Source organism: Lolium perenne, chromosome 4, assembly GCF_019359855.2.
Source record: "Lolium perenne isolate Kyuss_39 chromosome 4, Kyuss_2.0, whole genome shotgun sequence".
Taxonomy (NCBI): Eukaryota; Viridiplantae; Streptophyta; class Magnoliopsida; order Poales; family Poaceae; genus Lolium; species Lolium perenne.
The window spans coordinates 128,253,026-128,273,641 of NC_067247.2; the positions used below are offsets into that span (position 1 = coordinate 128,253,026).

The 20,616-nt window shown below is 43.4% G+C and overlaps 2 protein-coding genes across 2 annotated transcripts; both read right to left on the reverse strand.

The window, feature by feature from the left end:
- Positions 1 to 8,636: 8,636 nt before the first annotated feature.
- On the reverse strand, positions 8,637 to 16,011 carry LOC139839112 (uncharacterized). Its single transcript, XM_071829158.1, has 2 exons — positions 15,758 to 16,011; positions 8,637 to 8,892 (listed from the first exon to the last, which is right to left on the reverse strand). The coding sequence occupies exons 1-2, from the start codon at positions 16,009 to 16,011 to the stop codon at positions 8,637 to 8,639; spliced, it is 510 nt and encodes a 169-aa protein (XP_071685259.1).
- Positions 16,012 to 16,547: 536 nt separating this feature from the next.
- LOC139839113 (uncharacterized) lies at positions 16,548 to 17,108 on the reverse strand. The gene has a single exon (XM_071829159.1). The coding sequence runs from the start codon at positions 17,106 to 17,108 to the stop codon at positions 16,548 to 16,550; it is 561 nt and encodes a 186-aa protein (XP_071685260.1).
- Positions 17,109 to 20,616: the final 3,508 nt, after the last annotated feature.

The following is a 20,616-nucleotide window of genomic DNA, read 5'->3' on the forward strand; positions in this document are numbered from 1 at the left end:
TCGCGGTTCTGGTTGCTGCTGGGCGCTTACGCCGTGTCGTGGTGCCGCCCGCCTCCGCCTCCGCAGTCGATCGCGATAGGTTTTCGATTTGGCGGCCGCAGGATCGTGTGCAGTTTCTGAGTTTTAATATCAATGATGAGATTGGCTTTTCACAACCTGGGTGCATGTGAACCCACTTTTTCAAAAGTGCGTTTATGATGTAAAAACATGTTTTAAAATTCGAAACACAAAATGCATGCAAAGGTGATCTCAAACATGTGCCCTGGACATGAGTTTCGTGACGAAAAAACCTTTTATTTTGCCTCGGCAAAAAAGTGCAATTTTGGAGGACTATATAGCGGTATATATGTATATATGTGACGTATTTTGTCTTTTTAGGTTCTGAAATAAAAAAGTGGTTTCTCCGCGAAAACTTTCTACGCACACATGGAACATGCATACGTACCCCGTTATTTTTATTTCAGAATTTTTTAACATTTGGAAAATGCATTCCCCACCTGGGTTTACGTGCACTCAGGTTCAACTAGGACTTTTCCTATCAACGAGGGTACATATATCACCGATCAGGGAATTAGGCCCAACAGCCACCAGGCCCAACACGGACAGAGATCATGTGGAGATGCATGGATGAAAGCTGACCATATCGGTTTTCTGAATTCTGACCTCTCAAACAGCAGCGATACCTATGGATGGCAGCTGAACGCAAACCTGAACCATATGTGCATACGTATATCTACTATTAGCGCTAAAATTTAGGTATGGCGGCCACCAAACTTCGCCATATAGCTGGCTCCGCCCCTGCATGTACTTAACCTTTCTTTTGAGTACCCGCAGTAGATCTTAGCGTTTTGTATTATGCTCGAAGAAGGGGTCCAAGGACAATGGTACAAAAGGATCCACACTTACCGATTGTTGTGGTATACTTTATAGGTATACCATCGACATGCTTCGATTCCAGCAAGTCCGGGTGACCCACAAATGGTGGTGATGAAATATAGCTCACCGGACGGCGCAGTTGCTGTTGATCAAGATGGAAGATGTCCAACCCAGGAATAAGGAGCCGGATCCCAACCGGCCTACGAAGGTACTAGCCGAATCCGTGGAGACCAATGAAGGTAGCCGGATCCATGGAGACCCATGAAGATAGCCGGATGCTTGGAGGCCCATGAAGGTAGTCGGGCCCATGAAGGAAGCCGGATCCATGACAAGTTAGGAATAGATGGATCCTTGACGTACATGGCTATGTAATATTCCTTAGTTAGGCGACTTGTATCTGGGTAGGACTCTCCATAGAAACTCCTAGATCCCGACGCCTTTATAAGTCGGATCCTGGGAGCCCTTAGAGCAGACAACCACAACTCATTGTAACAACGCGAAAGCGCCCACATAATTTCAGACAAGTAGCAGTAGGCCCTGACTCCGTGCAGCGTGTTCCGAAGCTGGGTAAATCGCGTACCACCGTCCCGATAGCTCTGCGCCCTATGGCCCCCACTTCTCCCCCTCTGTGAGGATCCCTCCTCCAGGGTATTGTCGAGTATGAAACGACAGTTGGCGCCCAACATGGGGCCAGCGGCGTCTGGATGCCGGAACCGGGCGGGTTCCTCCTTTGGAGGCGTCGGCGACACAATCACCGTGGGGCACATCTTGTCCGCCGGCAACTTTCCGATCACCCGTCGGACGAGTGCTGGATTCTGGCTAGGACAAATTCCGTCAAGATCTCCATCATCCCGATCAGCGGGATACACATCTTCATCGGCGAGACAGTCGATTCCGACAGGAACGCCGTGGTAAGTACTACAGCTACGACCGCCGCTGAGCTGGACGCAGCTGCAAAGATCTGATCTAAGTTGCTGGAGCTTCCTAAGTAAGATTCTGCCTTAGATCTGAAATTTCAGATCCTGGTTTTGGTAGTCGTATCCGCACCTATATTTTGGTAGCCGGGTCCATACCGATTTTTGGTAGTCGGATCCGCACCTATATTTTTGGTAGTCGGATCCGCACCTATATTTTTGTAGCCGGGTCCGCACCTAAATTTTGGAAGTCGGATCCGCTCCTAAATTTTGGTAGGTGGATCGGCACCTAGATTTTGGAGTCGGATCCGCACCTAAATTTTGGTAGGTGAATCCGCACCTAAATTTTGGAAGTCGGATCCACACCTAAATTTTGGTAGGTGGATCGCACCTAATTTTTGGTAGCCAGATCCACACCTATACTTTGGTGATCGGATCCGCACCTAGAGGACCACCATGATAGTCAATCTCGCACCTGCTCAAAGGAACGCTGAAGAAAGACCTGAAAAGTGGCAGATATGACATGATCTCCATAACATTCCAGTAGAGAGGTCAAGGCAGAGGCCAAGGCTGCGACCGTGGTGGCAGACCAGGCAGGGCCAGCCGCGCGGTGAAGAGGTCACGCCTACCGTAACCTACGCTCCCGAATCATATGAAAAATACAAGGATATGCCGTTCTTGGCTCACATTGATCCTACAACGGGCAAGTCCACACATACCAACCGCCACGACCGACCGACGTTGACTCCGCTCCAAACAGCTAAGTCCCTATTTATATTTAATATTTTAACATTTTATGATCATGAGATTAAGATTGGTTCACTCATGTCCTGAGTATTTTACCGCTTTCACAGTTGATCATATATTTTTCACGATTTGCCTCACACTCGTGAAACACTTTCTACTGTTTTTGCTGCCTAAGGCTCCAGTACGCTAGAAAAATTCCTCCTTCGGGCGTTAGCTTAAGTTTTCTGGCCTACACGTTTTCTGTTGTTTTATGTGTGGATTTCTTAGTATTGATATTTTGGTACTTAAAGCCGGCCTCTGTTTCTAAGGTTCTTGATTGTTTTGCTACTAAGCGATATCGCCTCAGCATATGTTCTGTGTTTATAGTTTGCTGTCTTGCAAAAAGGCAAGCATATAAACCAGAAGAACGGATAAACCAGCAAGCACTTTCTTAAAACATATAAATTGCATTAACTCTTCAAGATAGTCGAGTTTTTTTCCGCCTTGACAATTTTATGTTGTTCAACTGGTGCATAGTTTCAGCCTTAAAACATTTGTTCAAAGGCTGCTTTTGTTCCGCCTTGCATTTGTTCGTTGAACATGGCCAACCAAACAATTTAATACAAATGTGTTTTTGTGTTTATATATTAGGTACATGACGCTTGAACGTTCAACAGTCCTCGAATTAAGGTGTTTTCAAGCACGCATAGCACTCGCGCGAAGCCCAGGGGAAGCTGGCCGAATCCATATGAGAGAAGGTTAGGCGGATCCGTGGCGTGCACAGTTAGAAAAGCAACTTTAGTTTTGATTCCGCTCTTCTTAGCCGGAACAAACCCTCGGGGGCTATGGTTTGGTCTTAGGTGGAATGTGTGTTTCCTGTCGAAGTATCAGTGCCAGAAATTTCCGCTAGATGTTTGGGATTTACGCTATTCCTAAGTCACATATAAAGATAAAGCTACTCTAAATGCTCCAAGCCGGATTTTCAAGTAAATTCACCTTGACGCTCGGGGGCTACATCGATCTAGTTCTCTTTGGAGCAACAAGCCAAATAATTTCAGCTTTGTCGCCCCAGAGCTACACTTTAGATTCTTTTTGAAGTTCCTTCCAAATTATCGGTGCAGGAAAACTAATTCTGCCTTGACGCTTGGCGCCTAAGTTTCTGAGCATCGAGTCTCCTTTTTGCAAGCCGACTCAACGCTCAGAGGCTACATAGTTATGTCTATGCCAAGAAAACTTTCAAGAAGGTGAAAATCCTGCTAGCTAGCCGGATCAGCACCTGAATTTTGGTAGCCGGATCCGCACCTAGATTTTTGGAAGCCGGATCCGCACCTAAATTTTGGTAGCCAAATCCACACCTAATTTTTGGTAGCCAGATCCGCACCTAAATTTTGGTAGTCGGATCCGTACCTAAATTTTTATAGCTGGATCCGCACCTAAATTTTGGTAGCCGGCTCCGCACCTACATTTGGTAGCTTGATCCGCACCTAAATTTGGTAGTTGGATCCACACATACATTTTTGGTAGTCGGATTCGTACCTACATTTGGCTAGTCAGATCCATACCGAAGATTACATGAAGTGACCGTTGGACGGAATCTTCCAAGAATCTGACCATTGGATCATGAAGTTTACGACCAATACTTGGTTGGAGATATGAAGTTTGCGAGTCATTCAATATTCTCTTTTATTCGTTCTGACCAAAGATGAAGATACATGCGCAGTTCCGACCAAAGGATGAAGATACATGCGCAAGTTGAGCTGGACAAAAGAACGGTGAATCTCGGAGAACTCCGGGGGCTACTCTTGTGGATATACTTCATAGGTATACCATCGATATGGTCCGATTCCGGCAAGTCCGGGTGGTCCACAGATGGTGGTGATGGTATCTGGTTCACCGGGCAGCCTAGTTGTTGTTGATCAAGATAGAAGATGTCCAACTTAGGAACAAGTAGCCGGATCCCAACTGACCTACGAAGGTAGCCGAATCCGTGGAGACCCATGAAGGTAGCCAGATCCGTGGAGACCCATGAAGGTAGCCGGATCCTTGGAGAGCCATGAAGGTAGTCGGATCCATGAAGGGCCATGAAGGAAGCCGGATCCATAACCACAAGTCAGGAATAGGTGGATACTTGACGTACACGACAATGTAATATTCGGTAGTTAGATGGCTTGTATCCGGGTAGGACTCTCCATAGAAACCCCTAGATTCGGGCGGCTTTATAAGCCGGATCCTGGGAGCCTTTAAGGCACACAACCACAACTCATTGCAACATTGCAAAAGCGCCCACATAATTCCAGACAGCAGCAGTAGGCCCTACCTCACGTACCACCGTCCCGATGCCTCTCCGCCCTTTGGGCCCCACTTCTTCCTCCCTCCGTGAGGATCCCTCCTCTAGGGTATTGTCAAGTACGCAACGATACCGATGCGACAAACAGCAAAGGAGGAGACTAGGCGCTATGCACCACACTAGTCACTAATAAACATATCTAACTCGTCTAGCGGACACCCGCATCCTCAAAGTATCGACGATCACATTCAACAGAGGCATGCATGCATAGAGAGGCGGCCTCCCCGCGGCATCACCTTAAAGCACATCCCTGACCAAGGCATGTCCGTCCGTCTTATAGATCCACATCCTGTTGGCACGCAGAGCCGTATTCAGCAACTGGAGATTCTGAAAGTTGAGGCCATCAAGAGATCGATTTCGGCATGCAGACGAGATGCCAATTGCCAAGCAACCATACAACTGCTCTCCGATTGCCCGGCCCACATAAAACCACTCCTCAGCTTGCCCACAGCTAGGAAGAACCACGGCTCTAAATCTAACGCCATTAGGGCATCTCCAACCGTGCGACCCAAACAGACGTCTATTTTATCCGTTTGGGTAGCCAGCCGGACACCCCGGAGACGTGCGGACGTCCTGCGGACAGCCACCTCCAGTTTCGTTCCCCAACGCTATGCGGAGACCCAAAAAATATTGCACTTGCAGTGCCTACGCCGTTGTAGCTACAGATAGAAGAAGAAGACTACTAGGTACAGCTGCGGGGCAGGCAGAGGCGAGCTCGGCCGACGAGCCCCTCCCGCACGCGTAGCACGACGACCTCGACGCCAGCACGCACGCGCTGCACGGCGAGCTCGGCCAGGACGAGCGCCTCGCGCGGGAGCACATCACCGTGGGCACGACGACCAGGGGCGGCGGCTTCTTGGCGAGCGGCGCGGTGGCCGGCCCTGCAGCGACGCGGGCGCGACGTTGGTTGCTCGCAGCTCGCCGTCGCGAGGCGTGGCGTGTCGTGGTGCGGGCACGAGCACGGCATCTAGTCAGTGGCACGACGCTGGTTGCTGGCAGCTCGCCGTCGCGGCGTTCGCCTGCAGCGGGCTCGACCGCGCCACTCATCTCCCTTGCCGCTCCCGCCTCCTCGTCTCCCTCGCCGCCGCCCAAGCTCTCCTCTTCCTGGCCCGAGCCACTGCGCAGCGGCGCCTTGCTCGAGCGCTTCTTGTGCAGCCTGGGTTCGTGGTTGCGCGCGGCTGGGTGGAGCCTGAGCGCGCCGAGCGCCGCGGCGGCGTGGTCGGGCTCCTCGCGCGATGGCCGCTGCGAGGCGCTGCAGCAGTGGTGGACCTTGCGAGAAAAGTGGCGGGGGCGCGGGGCTCGGGCGGAGCACCAGCTGCAGCAGCGGCGGGCGGCGCGGGCGGAGCGGCCGACGCCCTTGGTCGTCGCCTTGCGCATCGCCGTCGATGAGCTTCACCGCCGGAGCTCGTTTCGGCGGCGGCGAACTCCGGCATGGATGAAAAAAAAGGTCTAGCAAAGGGCGGCGGAGGCCTACATGCGTGGGCGACGGCGGCAGTGCGCCAGGCGAGCCTTCCCGCCGGCAGCCATGGGAGCATCCATGGGGGAAAAGAAGTCAGAAAGAGGGACAGAGGAGAGAGAGTGGTGGGTTGGTTTTGTCTCTCTGGCAACTGGGCCATACGTGGAAAGAAACGACCATCCGCGCATGTCCTCGCCTGTCCGTGACGATGCAAAGTGTCCGCAAATTTAGTCGAGGTTTGGGTCGTCCCGAACCACGCGGACCATCCGTTTTGCATTTGGGTCCGCGCGTTGGGAGCAGGTTTTACCCAAACGGACCTATCTGACGTCCGTTTTTGCGTTTGGGTGCCCCCGTTGCAGATGCCCTTAGAAAATCTGAAAGAATTGAATCTACGTATTCACTAGTGGAGACAGGGCCTTCTATCCTCACCCGTAACAGGCTTTAGTCCCGGTTGGCCAACCGGGACTACTCAGGTAGGACTAAAGGCGAACCCTTTAGTCTCGATCCGGTTACCAGCCGGGACAAATGGCTCTGCACGTGGCTGCGATACAGAGTTTGGGCTAGGACATTTAGTCCCGGCTCGTAAGCCTAACCGGGACTAATCAAAATTGTTTTTTATTTTTCTAATTTATAATTTCTTTTTTATTTTATTTTTTATTTTTTCTAAGTGTTGACTCGTTACTCTCTCACTTGGACCATTTTTAACACTAATTACACTTAATTTGTACTCAAATTCTAGACTTGGTCACATCATCGGCTACCCAACTTCACGCTACTCCACCCTCAGCACGCTTAACTCCTCGGTTCTTTCCTGCTGTGCTTCCTTGAATGTGATTGTACCTTATTGTAAATACTATCATATCAATCCCATTAACTCTTATACCATTATATCACATTTCTGTATTTTTTGAAACCAAAAACAATTATGTAAGTAAATAATAATGAATAAGATAATAATATTGAATTCCAATGAAAATAGAATCAGTAATAAAACTATTTTTATCAGAAAAATAATATATGCATTATTCATCTAATATGTCCAAATAATTAATATCTTTAAATCTGTAAACTGCAATTGGACAAATAATATATGCATTATTATTAGAAAAATGTGAGGAATTTGAATATTAAATAATTTTTTATTCATTTATTATTATTATCAAATAATATATGCATTATTCATATAATATGGCCAAATAATTAATATATTTAAATCTGTATACCGCAATTGGACAAATAATATATGCATTATTATTAGAAAAATGTGAGGAATTTGAATATGAAATAATTTTCTTAGTCATTTATTATTATTATTAAATAATATATGCATTATTCATATAATTTGGCCAAAAAATTAATATCTTTAAATCTTTAAACCGCAATTGGATAAATAATATATGCATTACTATTAAAAAAATGTGTGGAATTTGAATATGAAATAATTTTGTTTTTACTAATTCATTATTATTATTATTATTATGATGAAATAATATATGAATTATTCATATATTACAACTAAATAATTAATATATTTAAATCTATAAACCGCAATTGGACAAATAATATATGCATTATTATTCGAAAAATGTAAGGAATTTGAAAATGAAATAATTTTGTTTTTATTCATTTTATTATTATTATTATCAAATAATATATGCATTATTCATATAATATGACCAAATAATTAATATCTTTAAATCTGTAAACCGTAATTAGACAAATAATATATGCATTATTATTAAAAAAATGTGAGGAATTTGAATATGAAATATTTTTTTATTCATTTTTACTATTATTATGAAATAATATATGGCCAAATAATTATATCTTTAAATCTGTGAAACCGCAATTGGACAAATAATATATGTATTATTATTAGGAAAATGTGAGGAACTTGAATATGAAATAAATTTTTTAATTCATTTATTATTATTTTTATCAATTAATATGTGCATTATTCATATATTATGGCCAAATAATTAATATCTTTAAATATGTAAACCGCAATTAGACAAATAATATATGCATTATTATTAGAAAAATGTGAGGAATTTGAATACGAAATAATTTTGTTTTTATTATTTTTTTTGTTATTATTATTATCAAGTAGTATATGCATTATTTATATAATATGGCCAAATAATGTGGGAAATTTGGATACGACATAATTAATATGTGAGGAATCCGTTAACCGCAATTAGAAAAATATGAGGAATTTGAATAACAATAGAAAGATTTGATATATTGAGACGATTCATAGTTCATACAAATATAGAAGACACACACCACACACCACACCACCATCTACTCATCATCTTTAAATATTGAGACGATCAACATGGCTATTGTAGCCAACTAGCCTCCAGTACCTCCTAGCCATCTCGAAGCCATGGCGAGCGTCTAGAGCGGTATAGTTTACTTGCTCGTAGCTCAATGGAACATTGGCCATTTCAAAAATTAGTTCATCTTCTTTTTCTTTCGCGTCGTCCCTCTTCTTGTTCTTCTTCTTGTCCCTCTTCCTCTTCTTCTTCTCAAGTTTTGTCCCAATAGTAGAATTTGCCAGATCATACAAACTGGAATGGGATTTTTGGTGGAGTTCGGGAGTATCTTTTGGAGGTCGAACGCAGAAATAATATCAATACCATATGAACTTAGCATTTCCACATCTTTGCCGATAGTCGCGCTGCAGAATCTGATGGTCTTGTCCTGAAAGAAATTCTTGAGAACTTGTGGCACTTCATCAGCCCAACAAATCTGGAAGACCAAATTCTCGGTCGCTGATGCGTGCAGTTAACACACGTCCGTTGGGAACCCCAAGAGGAAGGTGTGATGCGTACAGTAGCAAGTTTTCCCTCAGAAAGAAACCAAGGTTTATCGAACCAGTAGGAGCCAAGAAGCACGTTGAAGGTTGATGGCGGCGAAGTGTAGTGCGGCGCAACACCAGGGATTCCGGCGCCAACGTGGAACCTGCACAACACAATCAAAGTACTTTGCCCCAACGTAACAGTGAGGTTGTCAATCTCACCGGCTTGCTGAAAACAAAGGATTAACCGTATTGTGTGGGAGATGATGATTGTTTGCGAAGAAAAGTAAAGAACAATTGCAGTAGATTGTATTTCAGATGTAAAGAATGGACCGGGGTCCATAGTTCACTAGTGGTGTCTCTCCCATAAGATAAATAGCATGTTGGGTGAACAAATTACAGTTGGGCAATTGATAAATAAAGAAGACATAACAATGCACATACAAATATCATGATGAGTACTATGAGATTTAATCAGGGCATTACGACAAAGTACATAGACCGCTATCCAGCATGCATCTATGCCTAAAAAGTCCACTTTCAGGTTATCATCCGAACCCCTTCCGGTATTAAGTTGCAAGCAACAGACAATTGCATTAAGTATGGTGCGTAATGTAATCAACACAAATATCCTTAGACAAAGCATCGATGTTTTATCCCTAGTGGCAACAGCACATCCACAACCTTAGAACTTTCATCCTTGTCCCAGATTTAATGGAGGCATGAACCCACTATCGAGCATAAATACTCCCTCTTGGAGTTACAAGTATCAACTTGGCCAGAGCCTCTACTAGCAACAGAGAGCATGCAAGAACATAAACAACATATATGATAGATTGATAATCAACTTGACATAGTATTCAATATTCATCGGATCCCAACAAACACAACATGTAGCATTACAAATAGATGATCTTGATCATGATAGGCAGCTCACAAGATCTAACATGATAGCACAATGAGGAGAAGACGACCATCTAGCTACTGCTATGGACCCATAGTCCAGGGGTGAACTACTCACACATCGATCCGGAGGCGATCATGGCGATGAAGAGCCCTCCGGGAGATGATTCCCCTCTCCGGCAGGGTGCCGGAGGTGATCTCCTGAATCCCCCGAGATGGGATTGGCGGCGGCTGCGTCTCTGGAAGGTTTTCCGTATCGTGGCTCTCGGTACAGAGGGTTTCGCGACAAAGGCTTTAAGTAGGCGGAAGGGCGGAGTCGGAGGAGTCACGGGGGCCCCACACGCTAGGGCCGCGTGGGCCCCCCTTAGGCCGCGCCGCCCTAGTGTGGCGGCGCCCCGTGGCCCCACTTCGTTTCTCCCTCGGTCTTCTGGAAGCTTCGTGGAAAAATAAGCCCCTGGGCGTTGATTTCGTCCAATTCCGAGAATATTTTCTTTGTAGGATTTCTGAAACCAAAAACAGCAGAAAACAGCAACTGGCTCTTCGGCATCTCGTCAATAGGTTAGTTCCAGAAAATGCATAATAATGACATATAATGTGTATAAAACATGTGAGTATCATCATAAAAGTAGCATGGAACATAAGAAATTATAGATATGTTTGAGACGTATCAAGCATCCCCAAGCTTAGTTCCTACTCGCCCTCGAGTAGGTAAACACAAGGATAATTTCTGAAGTGACATGCTATCATAATTTTGATCAATACTATTGTAAAGCACATGAGATGAATGCAGCGATTCGAAGCAATGATGAAGATAATGAGTAAACAACTGAATCATATAGCAAAGACTTTTCATGAATAATACTTTCAAGACTAGCATCAATAAGACTTGCATAACAGTTAACTCATAAGCAATAAATTCTTAGTAGAAAGCTTTGAAACAACACAAAGGAAGATATAAGTTTCAGCGGTTGCTTTCAACTTCAACATATATATCTCATGGATAATTGTCAACACAAAGTAATATAACAAGTGCAATAGGTAAACATGTAAGAATCAATGCACACAGTTTACACAAGTGTTTGCATCTAAGATAGAAAGAACAGGTAAACTGACTCAACAATAAAGTAGAAGAATGGCCCTTCGCAGAGGGAAGCATGGATTACTATTTTTGTGCTAGAGCTTTTCATTTTGAAAACATAGAAACAGTTTTGTCCACGGTAGTAATAAATCATATGTGTTATGTATAAGACATCCTATAAGTTGCAAGCCTCATGCATAGTATACTAATAGTGCCCGCACCTTGTCCTAATTAGCTTGGATTAACACGGATTATCATTGCATAACATATGTTTCAACTAAGTGTCACAAAGGGGTACCTCTATGCCGCCTGTACAAGGGTCTAAGGAGAAGGTTCGCATTGGATTTCTCGCTTTTGATCATTCTCAACTTAGACACCCATACCGGGACAACATAGACAACAGATAATGGACTCCTCTTTTAATGCTTAAGCATTTAACAACAGATAATATTCTCATACGAGATTGAGGTTTTGTGTCCAAACTGAAACTTCCACCATGATTCATGGCTTTAGTTAGCGGCCCAATGTTCTTCTCTAACAATATGCATACTCAAACCATTTGATCATGAAAATCGCCCTTACTTCAGACAAGACAAACATGCATAGCAACTCACATGATATTCAACAAAAATAAAAGTTGATGGCGTCCCCAGAAACATGGTTACCGCTCAACAAGCAACTTATTAAGAAATAAGATACATAAGTACATATTCTTCACCACAATAGTTTTTAAGGCTATTTTCCCATGAGCTATGTATTGTAAAGGCAAAGAATAGAAGTTTAAAGGTAGCACTCAAGTAATATAATTTGGAATGGCGAAGAAATACCATGTGGTAGGTAGGTATGGTGGACACAAATGGCATGGATTTGGCTCAAGGATTTGGATGCACGAGAAGAATCCCTCTCACTACAAGGCTAGGCTAGCAAGGTTGTTTGAAGCAAACTCAAGTATAAATGTTGCAGCAAGACTCACATATAAACATATTGTAAGCATTATAAGACTTTACATCGTCTCCTTGTTGTTCAAACACCTCAACCAGAAAATATCTAGACTTAGAGAGACCAATCATGCAAACCAAATTTTAACAAGCTCTATGTAGTTCTTCATTAATAGGTGCAAAGTACATAATGCAAGAGCTTAAACATGATCTATATGAGCACAACAATTGCCAAGTATCAAATTATTCAAGACATTATACCATTTACCACATGCGGCATTTTCCGTTTCCAACCATATATCAATGAACGAGGTAGTTCAACCTTCGCAATGAACATTAAGAATAAAGCTAAGAACACATGTGTTCATATGCAACAGCGGAGCGTGTCTCTCTCCCACATAAAGAATGCTAGGATCCGATTTTATTCGAACAAAAAAAAAAATAAACAAACAGACGCTCCAAGTAAAGCACATAAGATGTGACTGAATAAAAATATAGTTTTACTAGAGGAACCTGATAAGTTGTCGATGAAGAAGGGGATGCCTTGGGCATCCCCAAGCTTAGATGCTTGAGTCTTCTTGAAATATGCAGGGATGAACCGCGGGGGCATCCCCAAGCTTAGACTTTTCACTCTTCTTGATCATATTGTATCATCCTCCTCTCTTGACCCTTGAAACTTCCTCCACACCAAACTCAAAACAAACTCATTAGAGGGTTAGTGCATAATTGAAAATTCATATATTCAGAGGTGACATAATCGTTCTTAACACTTCTGGACATTGCACCAAGCTACTGAAAGTTAATGGAACAAAGAAATCCATCAAACATAGCAAAACAGGCAATGCGAAATAAAAGGCAGAATCTGTCAAAACAGAACAGTCCGTAAAGACGAATTTTCCAGGGGCACTTAACTTGCTCAGATGAAAATGCTCGAATTGAATGAAAGTTGCGTACATATCTGAGGATCACGCACGTAAATTGGAAGATTTTTCTGAGTTACCTACACGCAAGAAATCTGTTTTAGCGCAGTAATCCAAATCTAGTATTGACTTTACTATCGAAGACTTTACTTGGCACAAAAATGCAATAAAATAAAGATAAGGAGAGGTTTCTACAGTAGTAACAACTTCCAAGACTTAAATATAAAACAAAAATACTGTAGTAAAATGATGGGTTGTCTCCCATAAGCGCTTTTCTTTAACGCCTTTCAGCTAGGCGCAGAAAGTGTGAATCAAGTGTTATCAAGAGATGAAGCATCGACAGAGGAGTTTGGAGTTTTCTCAACTATACATGTTATCTTATCTATGTAAGTTTCAGAGGCTCCTTTTTCATTACTCTTAGGCTTGCTATTCTCATCAAACAAATTTTCAGGAACAAGCCAACCATAGTTATTTTCTAGAGCTTCATGCATTCCTAGGAGCTTGCAGGGTATTGATGTCCTAATCATCCCTCCATCATTAACATTATTAGTGTACTTTATTCTATCAATGTCCATCTTTTTAAGGGTACTAGCAAAGTTGGTGTAAGAGCCAAGCATTTTATATTTAATAAAGACTTTTCTAGTCTCTCTTGCTATACCACCAAATTCTTTAAGAAGGGTTTCTAAGACAAAATCTTTCTTTTCTCCTTCCTCCATATCAGAGAGTGTAAGAAACATATGCTGAATTATAGGATTGAGATTAACAAATTTAGTTTCCAACATGTGTACTAAAGAAGCAGCAGCAATTTCATAAGTAGGAGCAAGTTCTACCAAGTGTCTATCTTCAAAATCTTCAGCTATACTAACATGAGTGAAATTTTTTTCTATATTATCTCTTCCAATTATAGACCCTCGGCCTACCGGTATGTCTTTTAGAGTGTACTTAGGAGGAAACATGATGAAATAAACAAAAGGTAAATAAAGTAAATGCAAGTAACTAATTTTTTTGTGTTTTTGATATAGAGAACGCAGACAAGATAGTAAATAAAGTAAAGCTAGCAACTAATTTTTGTGTGTTTTGTTTTAGTGCAGCAAACAAAGTAGTAAATGAAATAAAGTAAAGCAAGACAAAAACAAAGTTAAGAGATTGGAAGTGGAGACTCCCCTTGCAGCGTGTCTTGATCTCCCCGGCAACGGCGCCAGAAAAAGAGCTTGATGCGTGCAGTTAACACACGTCCGTTGGGAACCCCAAGAGGAAGGTGTGATGCGTACAGTAGCAAGTTTTCCCTCAGAAAGAAACCAAGGTTTATCGAACCAGTAGGAGCCAAGAAGCACGTTGAAGGTTGATGGCGGCGAAGTGTAGTGCGGCGCAACATCAGGGATTCCGGCGCCAACGTGGAACCTGCATAACACAATCAAAGTACTTTGCCCCAACGTAACAGTGAGGTTGTCAATCTCACCGGCTTGCTGAAAACAAAGGATTAACCGTATTGTGTGGGAGATGATGATTGTTTGCGAAGAAAAGTAAAGAACAATTGTAGTAGATTGTATTTCAGATGTAAAGAATGGACCGGGGTCCATAGTTCACTAGTGGTGTCTCTCCCATAAGATAAATAGCATGTTGGGTGAACAAATTACAGTTGGGCAATTGATAAATAAAGAAGACATAACAATGCACATACAAATATCATGATGAGTACTATGAGATTTAATCAGGGCATTACGACAAAGTACATAGACCGCTATTCAGCATGCATCTATGCCTAAAAAGTCCACTTTCAGGTTATCATCCGAACCCCTTCCGGTATTAAGTTGCAAGCAACAGACAATTGCATTAAGTATGGTGCGTAATGTAATCAACACAAATATCCTTAGACAAAGCATCGATGTTTTATCCCTAGTGGCAACAGCACATCCACAACCTTAGAACTTTCTGTCACTGTCCCAGATTTAATGGAGGCATGAACCCACTATCGAGCATAAATACTCCCTCTTGGAGTTACAAGTATCAACTTGGCCAGAGCCTCTACTAGCAACGGAGAGCATGCAAGAACATAAACAACATATATGATAGATTGATAATCAACTTGACATAGTATTCAATATTCATCGGATCCCAACAAACACAACATGTAGCATTACAAATAGATGATCTTGATCATGATAGGCAGCTCACAAGATCTAACATGATAGCACAATGAGGAGAAGACGACCATCTAGCTACTGCTATGGACCCATAGTCCAGGGGTGAACTACTCACACATCGATCCGGAGGCGATCATGGCGATGAAGAGCCCTCCGGGAGATGATTCCCCTCTCCGGCAGGGTGCCAGAGGTGATCTCCTGAATCCCCCGAGATGGGATTGGCGGCAGCTGCGTCTCTGGAAGGTTTTCCGTATCGTGGCTCTCGGTACAGAGGGTTTCGCGACAAAGGCTTTAAGTAGGCGGAAGGGCGGAGTCGGAGGAGTCACGGGGGCCCCACACGCTAGGGCCGCGTGGGCCCCCCTTAGGCCGCGCCGCCCTAGTGTGGCGGCGCCCCGTGGCCCCACTTCGTTTCTCCCTCGGTCTTCTGGAAGCTTCGTGGAAAAATAAGCCCCTGGGCGTTGATTTCGTCCAATTCCGAGAATATTTCCTTTGTAGGATTTCTGAAACCAAAAACAGCAGAAAACAGCAACTGGCTCTTCGGCATCTCGTCAATAGGTTAGTGCCGGAAAATGCATAATAATGACATATAATGTGTATAAAACATGTGAGTATCATCATAAAAGTAGCATGGAACATAAGAAATTATAGATACGTTTGAGACGTATCAGTCGCCACCGAGAGTTGAAGGAAGGCAGCATGCTGATTACCCTCACGAGGGTTGGTGAACTCGCAGTCCAAGCCGACACACTTGATTGGCGCGGCATCGAGAAAGTCCCTCTTGACGACGCGAATCCACTTCTCCACCCTTGATGCACGGAGAGTGACCGTGATCTTGAAGTATATCCCTTCGGCCGTGAGGTAGTGCATCCGAGATCGAGGAGTCGGGGCGCGCGCGAGGTGCTCCATTGGGGCCGGAACGTCGACGGTGAGAGAGCTTATTTGGGAGAGATGATGGAGATGTGAAGAGATGTAGCAATGGTGGAGGAGATGTGAAGCATATAAAGGTGAGGAAGGTGAAGATGAACATGCCAGCCACCGGGTGATCAATTCCCGTGGCCGGCCGCCGGCGATCCAAATTCCCGTGGCCGCGACGCGCGACGATCGATTTCCACGCTAGTAATGGCGACGATGACCGGCTTCCGTGCAGGAACGAACCATTTGACTTCATGTCCCTGCTCGTGTCACCAGCCGAGACTAAAGGGGGTGCCAACAAGCGCAATGGGCCGCAGAACCCTTTAGTCCCTGTTTGGGATACAAACCGAGACAAATGGTTCCTAACAAACCGGGACCAATGGGTGACGTACGCTTGGGATGGATTCGGGGCGAGGTGGCCAGGCCTTTAGTCGCGGCCCAGGACACGGCCGGGACTAAAGGGGCCTGACGAAAGACCTATTTTTTACTAGTGATTGATGGATTTTTTTGCGGGCAAAAACAGACCTTTATTAATCAGACGGGATTACAAGGGACTCAGACTCAAGCACCTGCACTACACACTCAGGTCCTGAACCAAGCCAAAATTGTGTTCTATTCTCTGCTCTTGCCAAATTAGCAAGGCAATGACTAATCCTCACCTGACTACGGTCTACTTTTACAAAGTTGCAAATTCTACTACCACTAGCTAAAACTTTAATCTCTGAGATACTATGTAGATAGGGCGAACGGTCTTTTCCGTTGGCCAAAATAGACGAGATTAACTGAGAGCAGTCTGACTCAACAACGATAGGCAAATCACTATGAAGCAACCCCAACTCCAGGCCTTCCAAACAGGCTGAGACTTCTGCTTCTAGAGCCTGCTCACATGACGCAAGGGATCGACAAGCTGAAAAAATTACTGTACCAGCATAGTCACGTAGCACCATACCAATACCTACAGAACCATCATCACTCTTAAAAGAACCATCGATCGTCAACTTGACCCAACCCAGAGGGGGTTTAAGCCAGAGTTTAACTGGTGGTTTCTTCACTTCCACTAGATTGATTCGTTGAGCACCAGAATCCAGCATCGGTTGTTTCCCTTTTAAGACTTGGTCGGTGGATGTGTTTTTTTATTGAGCCAAGGATCTTCACATAACTACATAGGAATCTCTTTGAACTCTATGTAGTGATTGATGGATTTTACTTGTAAAAAAATAATTTCTCTTTTTTGAGCTTACTGTTGCACCAATAACACTATTCTACTTCCTCTACGGGGTACAACTATTTGCACAAGTATTTCCCAATTAAAGTGGTCACAAGTTTTCAATAAATTAAAGCCTTATCTAAATATGCAACTCAAATACCGTTTCAAAAGTGTCCTTGCATGTAGAGTGAATCTCTTCGGAAATTTAACTCAACCCCTGTGCTCATATGCACCCCAAGAACAGTAAATCCAAAGTAAATATTAACAAAAATAAAATATTCTTAATTTTACAAACATGTTCAAGTGTTTTGCTTACGTGCAAATTTCCATGTTGAAATAACGTTCTCGGTGCTGTGTGCAAAAGAATACAAAGCATACAGGGCTTAGCAAATAGTCTTCTAGAGCATAGGTTTTTTTTAAACGGTGCACCACAAATGTCATTCCTTCATAAAACTTCGCACTCACACATAACAGTAGGACATACTTTGCCCGCCTACATATTTTTAACTTTTCACACTAATTTCAGACTCTGAATCATGTCGTTGAGCAAAGCTATCTCCGGTCATAACTGTTGGAACCCATCCAGGGCAAAGATATTGCCAGCAGCAAACTGCAAATGGACAAGAGAAGAACATATGGTCTCTTGTTTCTAGTGCTGATGGATTACACATTATGCAAGTGCAGTCGGGAATAAAAAATCTTCCTTTGCAACATAGCTCGTGTGTTCAATCTGTGTGGAGTAAGAGCTAGAAAAAAACTTTGTGTTTATCCTGGCAGCAGCTTTTCCATAGCCATGTGATGGCAGGCAAAACAGTCCCTTGTTGCATCAAATTTTTGCATGTGGAAGAAACCTTATATCTAGAAGCAGTATTGGAGACTGTCCATTTATCTTTTTCATCCGATAGATGCATACCCTGTATAAGAGTGAAGAACTGATGATATTCACTCATAGCTTCTACTGATAGTGGCAAATGGAAGAGGGAGGTTGTATCCACTGTTGTAAGGACATCTTGTACTGATTGTGATTGATCCTTGACAAAGGTGAATAGGAAAGGCCATTTGGTGGAGAGAGTCTCTTGATCCCATTTATCTGTCTTGCACCACTGTTGAGCCAACAAGTTGCCATGCTTTTGTATGTATCAAGAGACTTTAGACAATCTCGCCACCAGAAGGAGATGTCTCTGTGCCGAAGAGGTGGCAATGAATTTTGATAATAAGATTCCCAGACCAAATGCACCCAAGGAATATTTTCCTGATTATAAAACTTGTGTATATGTTTCATTAACAAACAATCGTTTTGTACTAACAACTTAAGCACTCCCAATACCCCCTGATCCTTCGGCTGACAAACCATATCCCAGGAAGCTAGTGGTGGAGATTTACTATCCAGGTCCTTATTCCTCCATAAACAGTGTCTTCTATATTTATCACACTCATCCAGGACCAATTGGTAGATCTTTAGTATACTCATACAAAAAATTGGGAGTGATGAAAGGACTGAGCTCACAAGCCTTAACTTGCTTCCATAATTCAAGTACATAGCACAAGATGGAAACCTCCTTTGGAGACACATTATGAGTGGCATGAAGTGTTCTTTCCTTGGCTTGGTAATACTCAGAGGCAGTCCTAGATATATAAATGGAAGATTGCCAAGTTGACAGTTGAGAGCAGAAGTATAAATACTTACTGTATCATCTGGGATATTGATAGGAATCAAATTTGATTTATCATAATTCACCTTAAACCCAGTTGCAGCACCAAAACTCTATAGCAGCTCTTTTAAGTGTAACAACTGCTGGATATCTGCTTGCATGATGACTAGAGTATCGTCTGCATATTGGACTATTGGAAAATCGGAGTAACATTGAAGTGAAAGAGGCCTATGTATATTTCCATCCCTCATAGCTTGATTCACCATAGATTGCAAAGTGTCAGCAGCCAGCACAAAAAGCAAGGGGAGAGTGGGTCCCCTTGCCGTACCCCTCTCCTACACTTAAAAATAGAACCTGGAACTCCATTGAACATCACTGAGGAAGTAGCAGAAGCTAATATTTGCATAATCCAGAAGCATCACTTCTGCCCAAATCATTTTTGCTGCAGTACATCAAGAATGAAAGAGTGATCTAGTTTGTCAAAAGCTTTCGCAAAATCCAATTTTAGGAACACCGTCTCTTTTCTGCTCTTATGACAGGAATGAATATATTCATATGACCAGGCTAAGCAAACATGTATAGTCCTGCTCTTAATGAATCCATATTGATTTTCATGAATTAGTTGCGTGATGACAGTTCTGCAATCTGTTGGCTAAAAGCTTTGTGATAAGCTTAAGAGTACATTTTAGCAGAGAAATGGGCCTGTAATCACGGACAGTGACTGCATCATCTTTTTTGGGAACCAGTTAAATGAAACAGCTGTTGATACTTTCTAGACAAAGAGTTCCCTGATGGAATTGATTGCACAAATCACAGAAATCCTTTTTAATTATGGGCCAGCATTTCTGCAAAAATTCAGCATTAAATCCATATGGACCAGGAGATTTATTATGGGGAAAATCTGCTACAACATCATCTATCTCCTTTGATGTGAAAGTTTCCTCAAGGAAAGCTAACTGTGGGTGACTGGTCAGTAAAGCAGATATGTGAGCTATTCCAGAGACATTTTCAACCTGACCCAACCTTTCTTTAGATGACTGAAGCAAAATCTCTGCTTTGGCACTGTGCTCTAAACTTCCATCAGCTGTAGTAATTGTTGCAATGTGCTTCTTTCTCTTCTTATTGGAGGCCATATAATGAAAGAATCTGGAATTTTCATTTTCAAGAGTAACCCACTTGATTTTACCTCTTTGTTTCCAATAAGCAAGTTGTTGCTGTAGAAGAGCAGTTAAGTGTAATTTCATTGCTATTCTGAACTGCCTTTCCATAGTGCTGAGATCTCTAAAATTTTCTATGGCATCCATAAGAGAGATTCACTACTAGGAAAAGGCTTATTGCCGGCGCACCAAAATTGGTTATTGCCGGCGCACCAGCGCCCGCCGGTGGGAACATGCTGGTGGTATTGGCTTACCGCCAGCGCACCAGCTGGTGCGCCGGCAGTAACTCGATTTATCCCCGGTGCACCTGCCTAGTGCGCCGGCGGTAAGTTATACCAGAAAACAAAAAAAATCTAGATCTAGATCTAGATCTAGATCTCGTGAGCTACGGTTGTGGTGCCGTTTTTGCGCCAGTGTAGTAGGCCGTGGTTGTCGTTCTTGTCGCTGCGCCTGTGTAGGAGGTGGAGGAGTGGGAGGCCGGAGGTGGAGGAGGCCGGAGGAGGTGGACAACACCGTAGAGGAGGTTGAGGCAGGTGGAGGAGGCTGGAGGAGGCCATGCGGAGGAGGCCGGAGGAGGTGGACG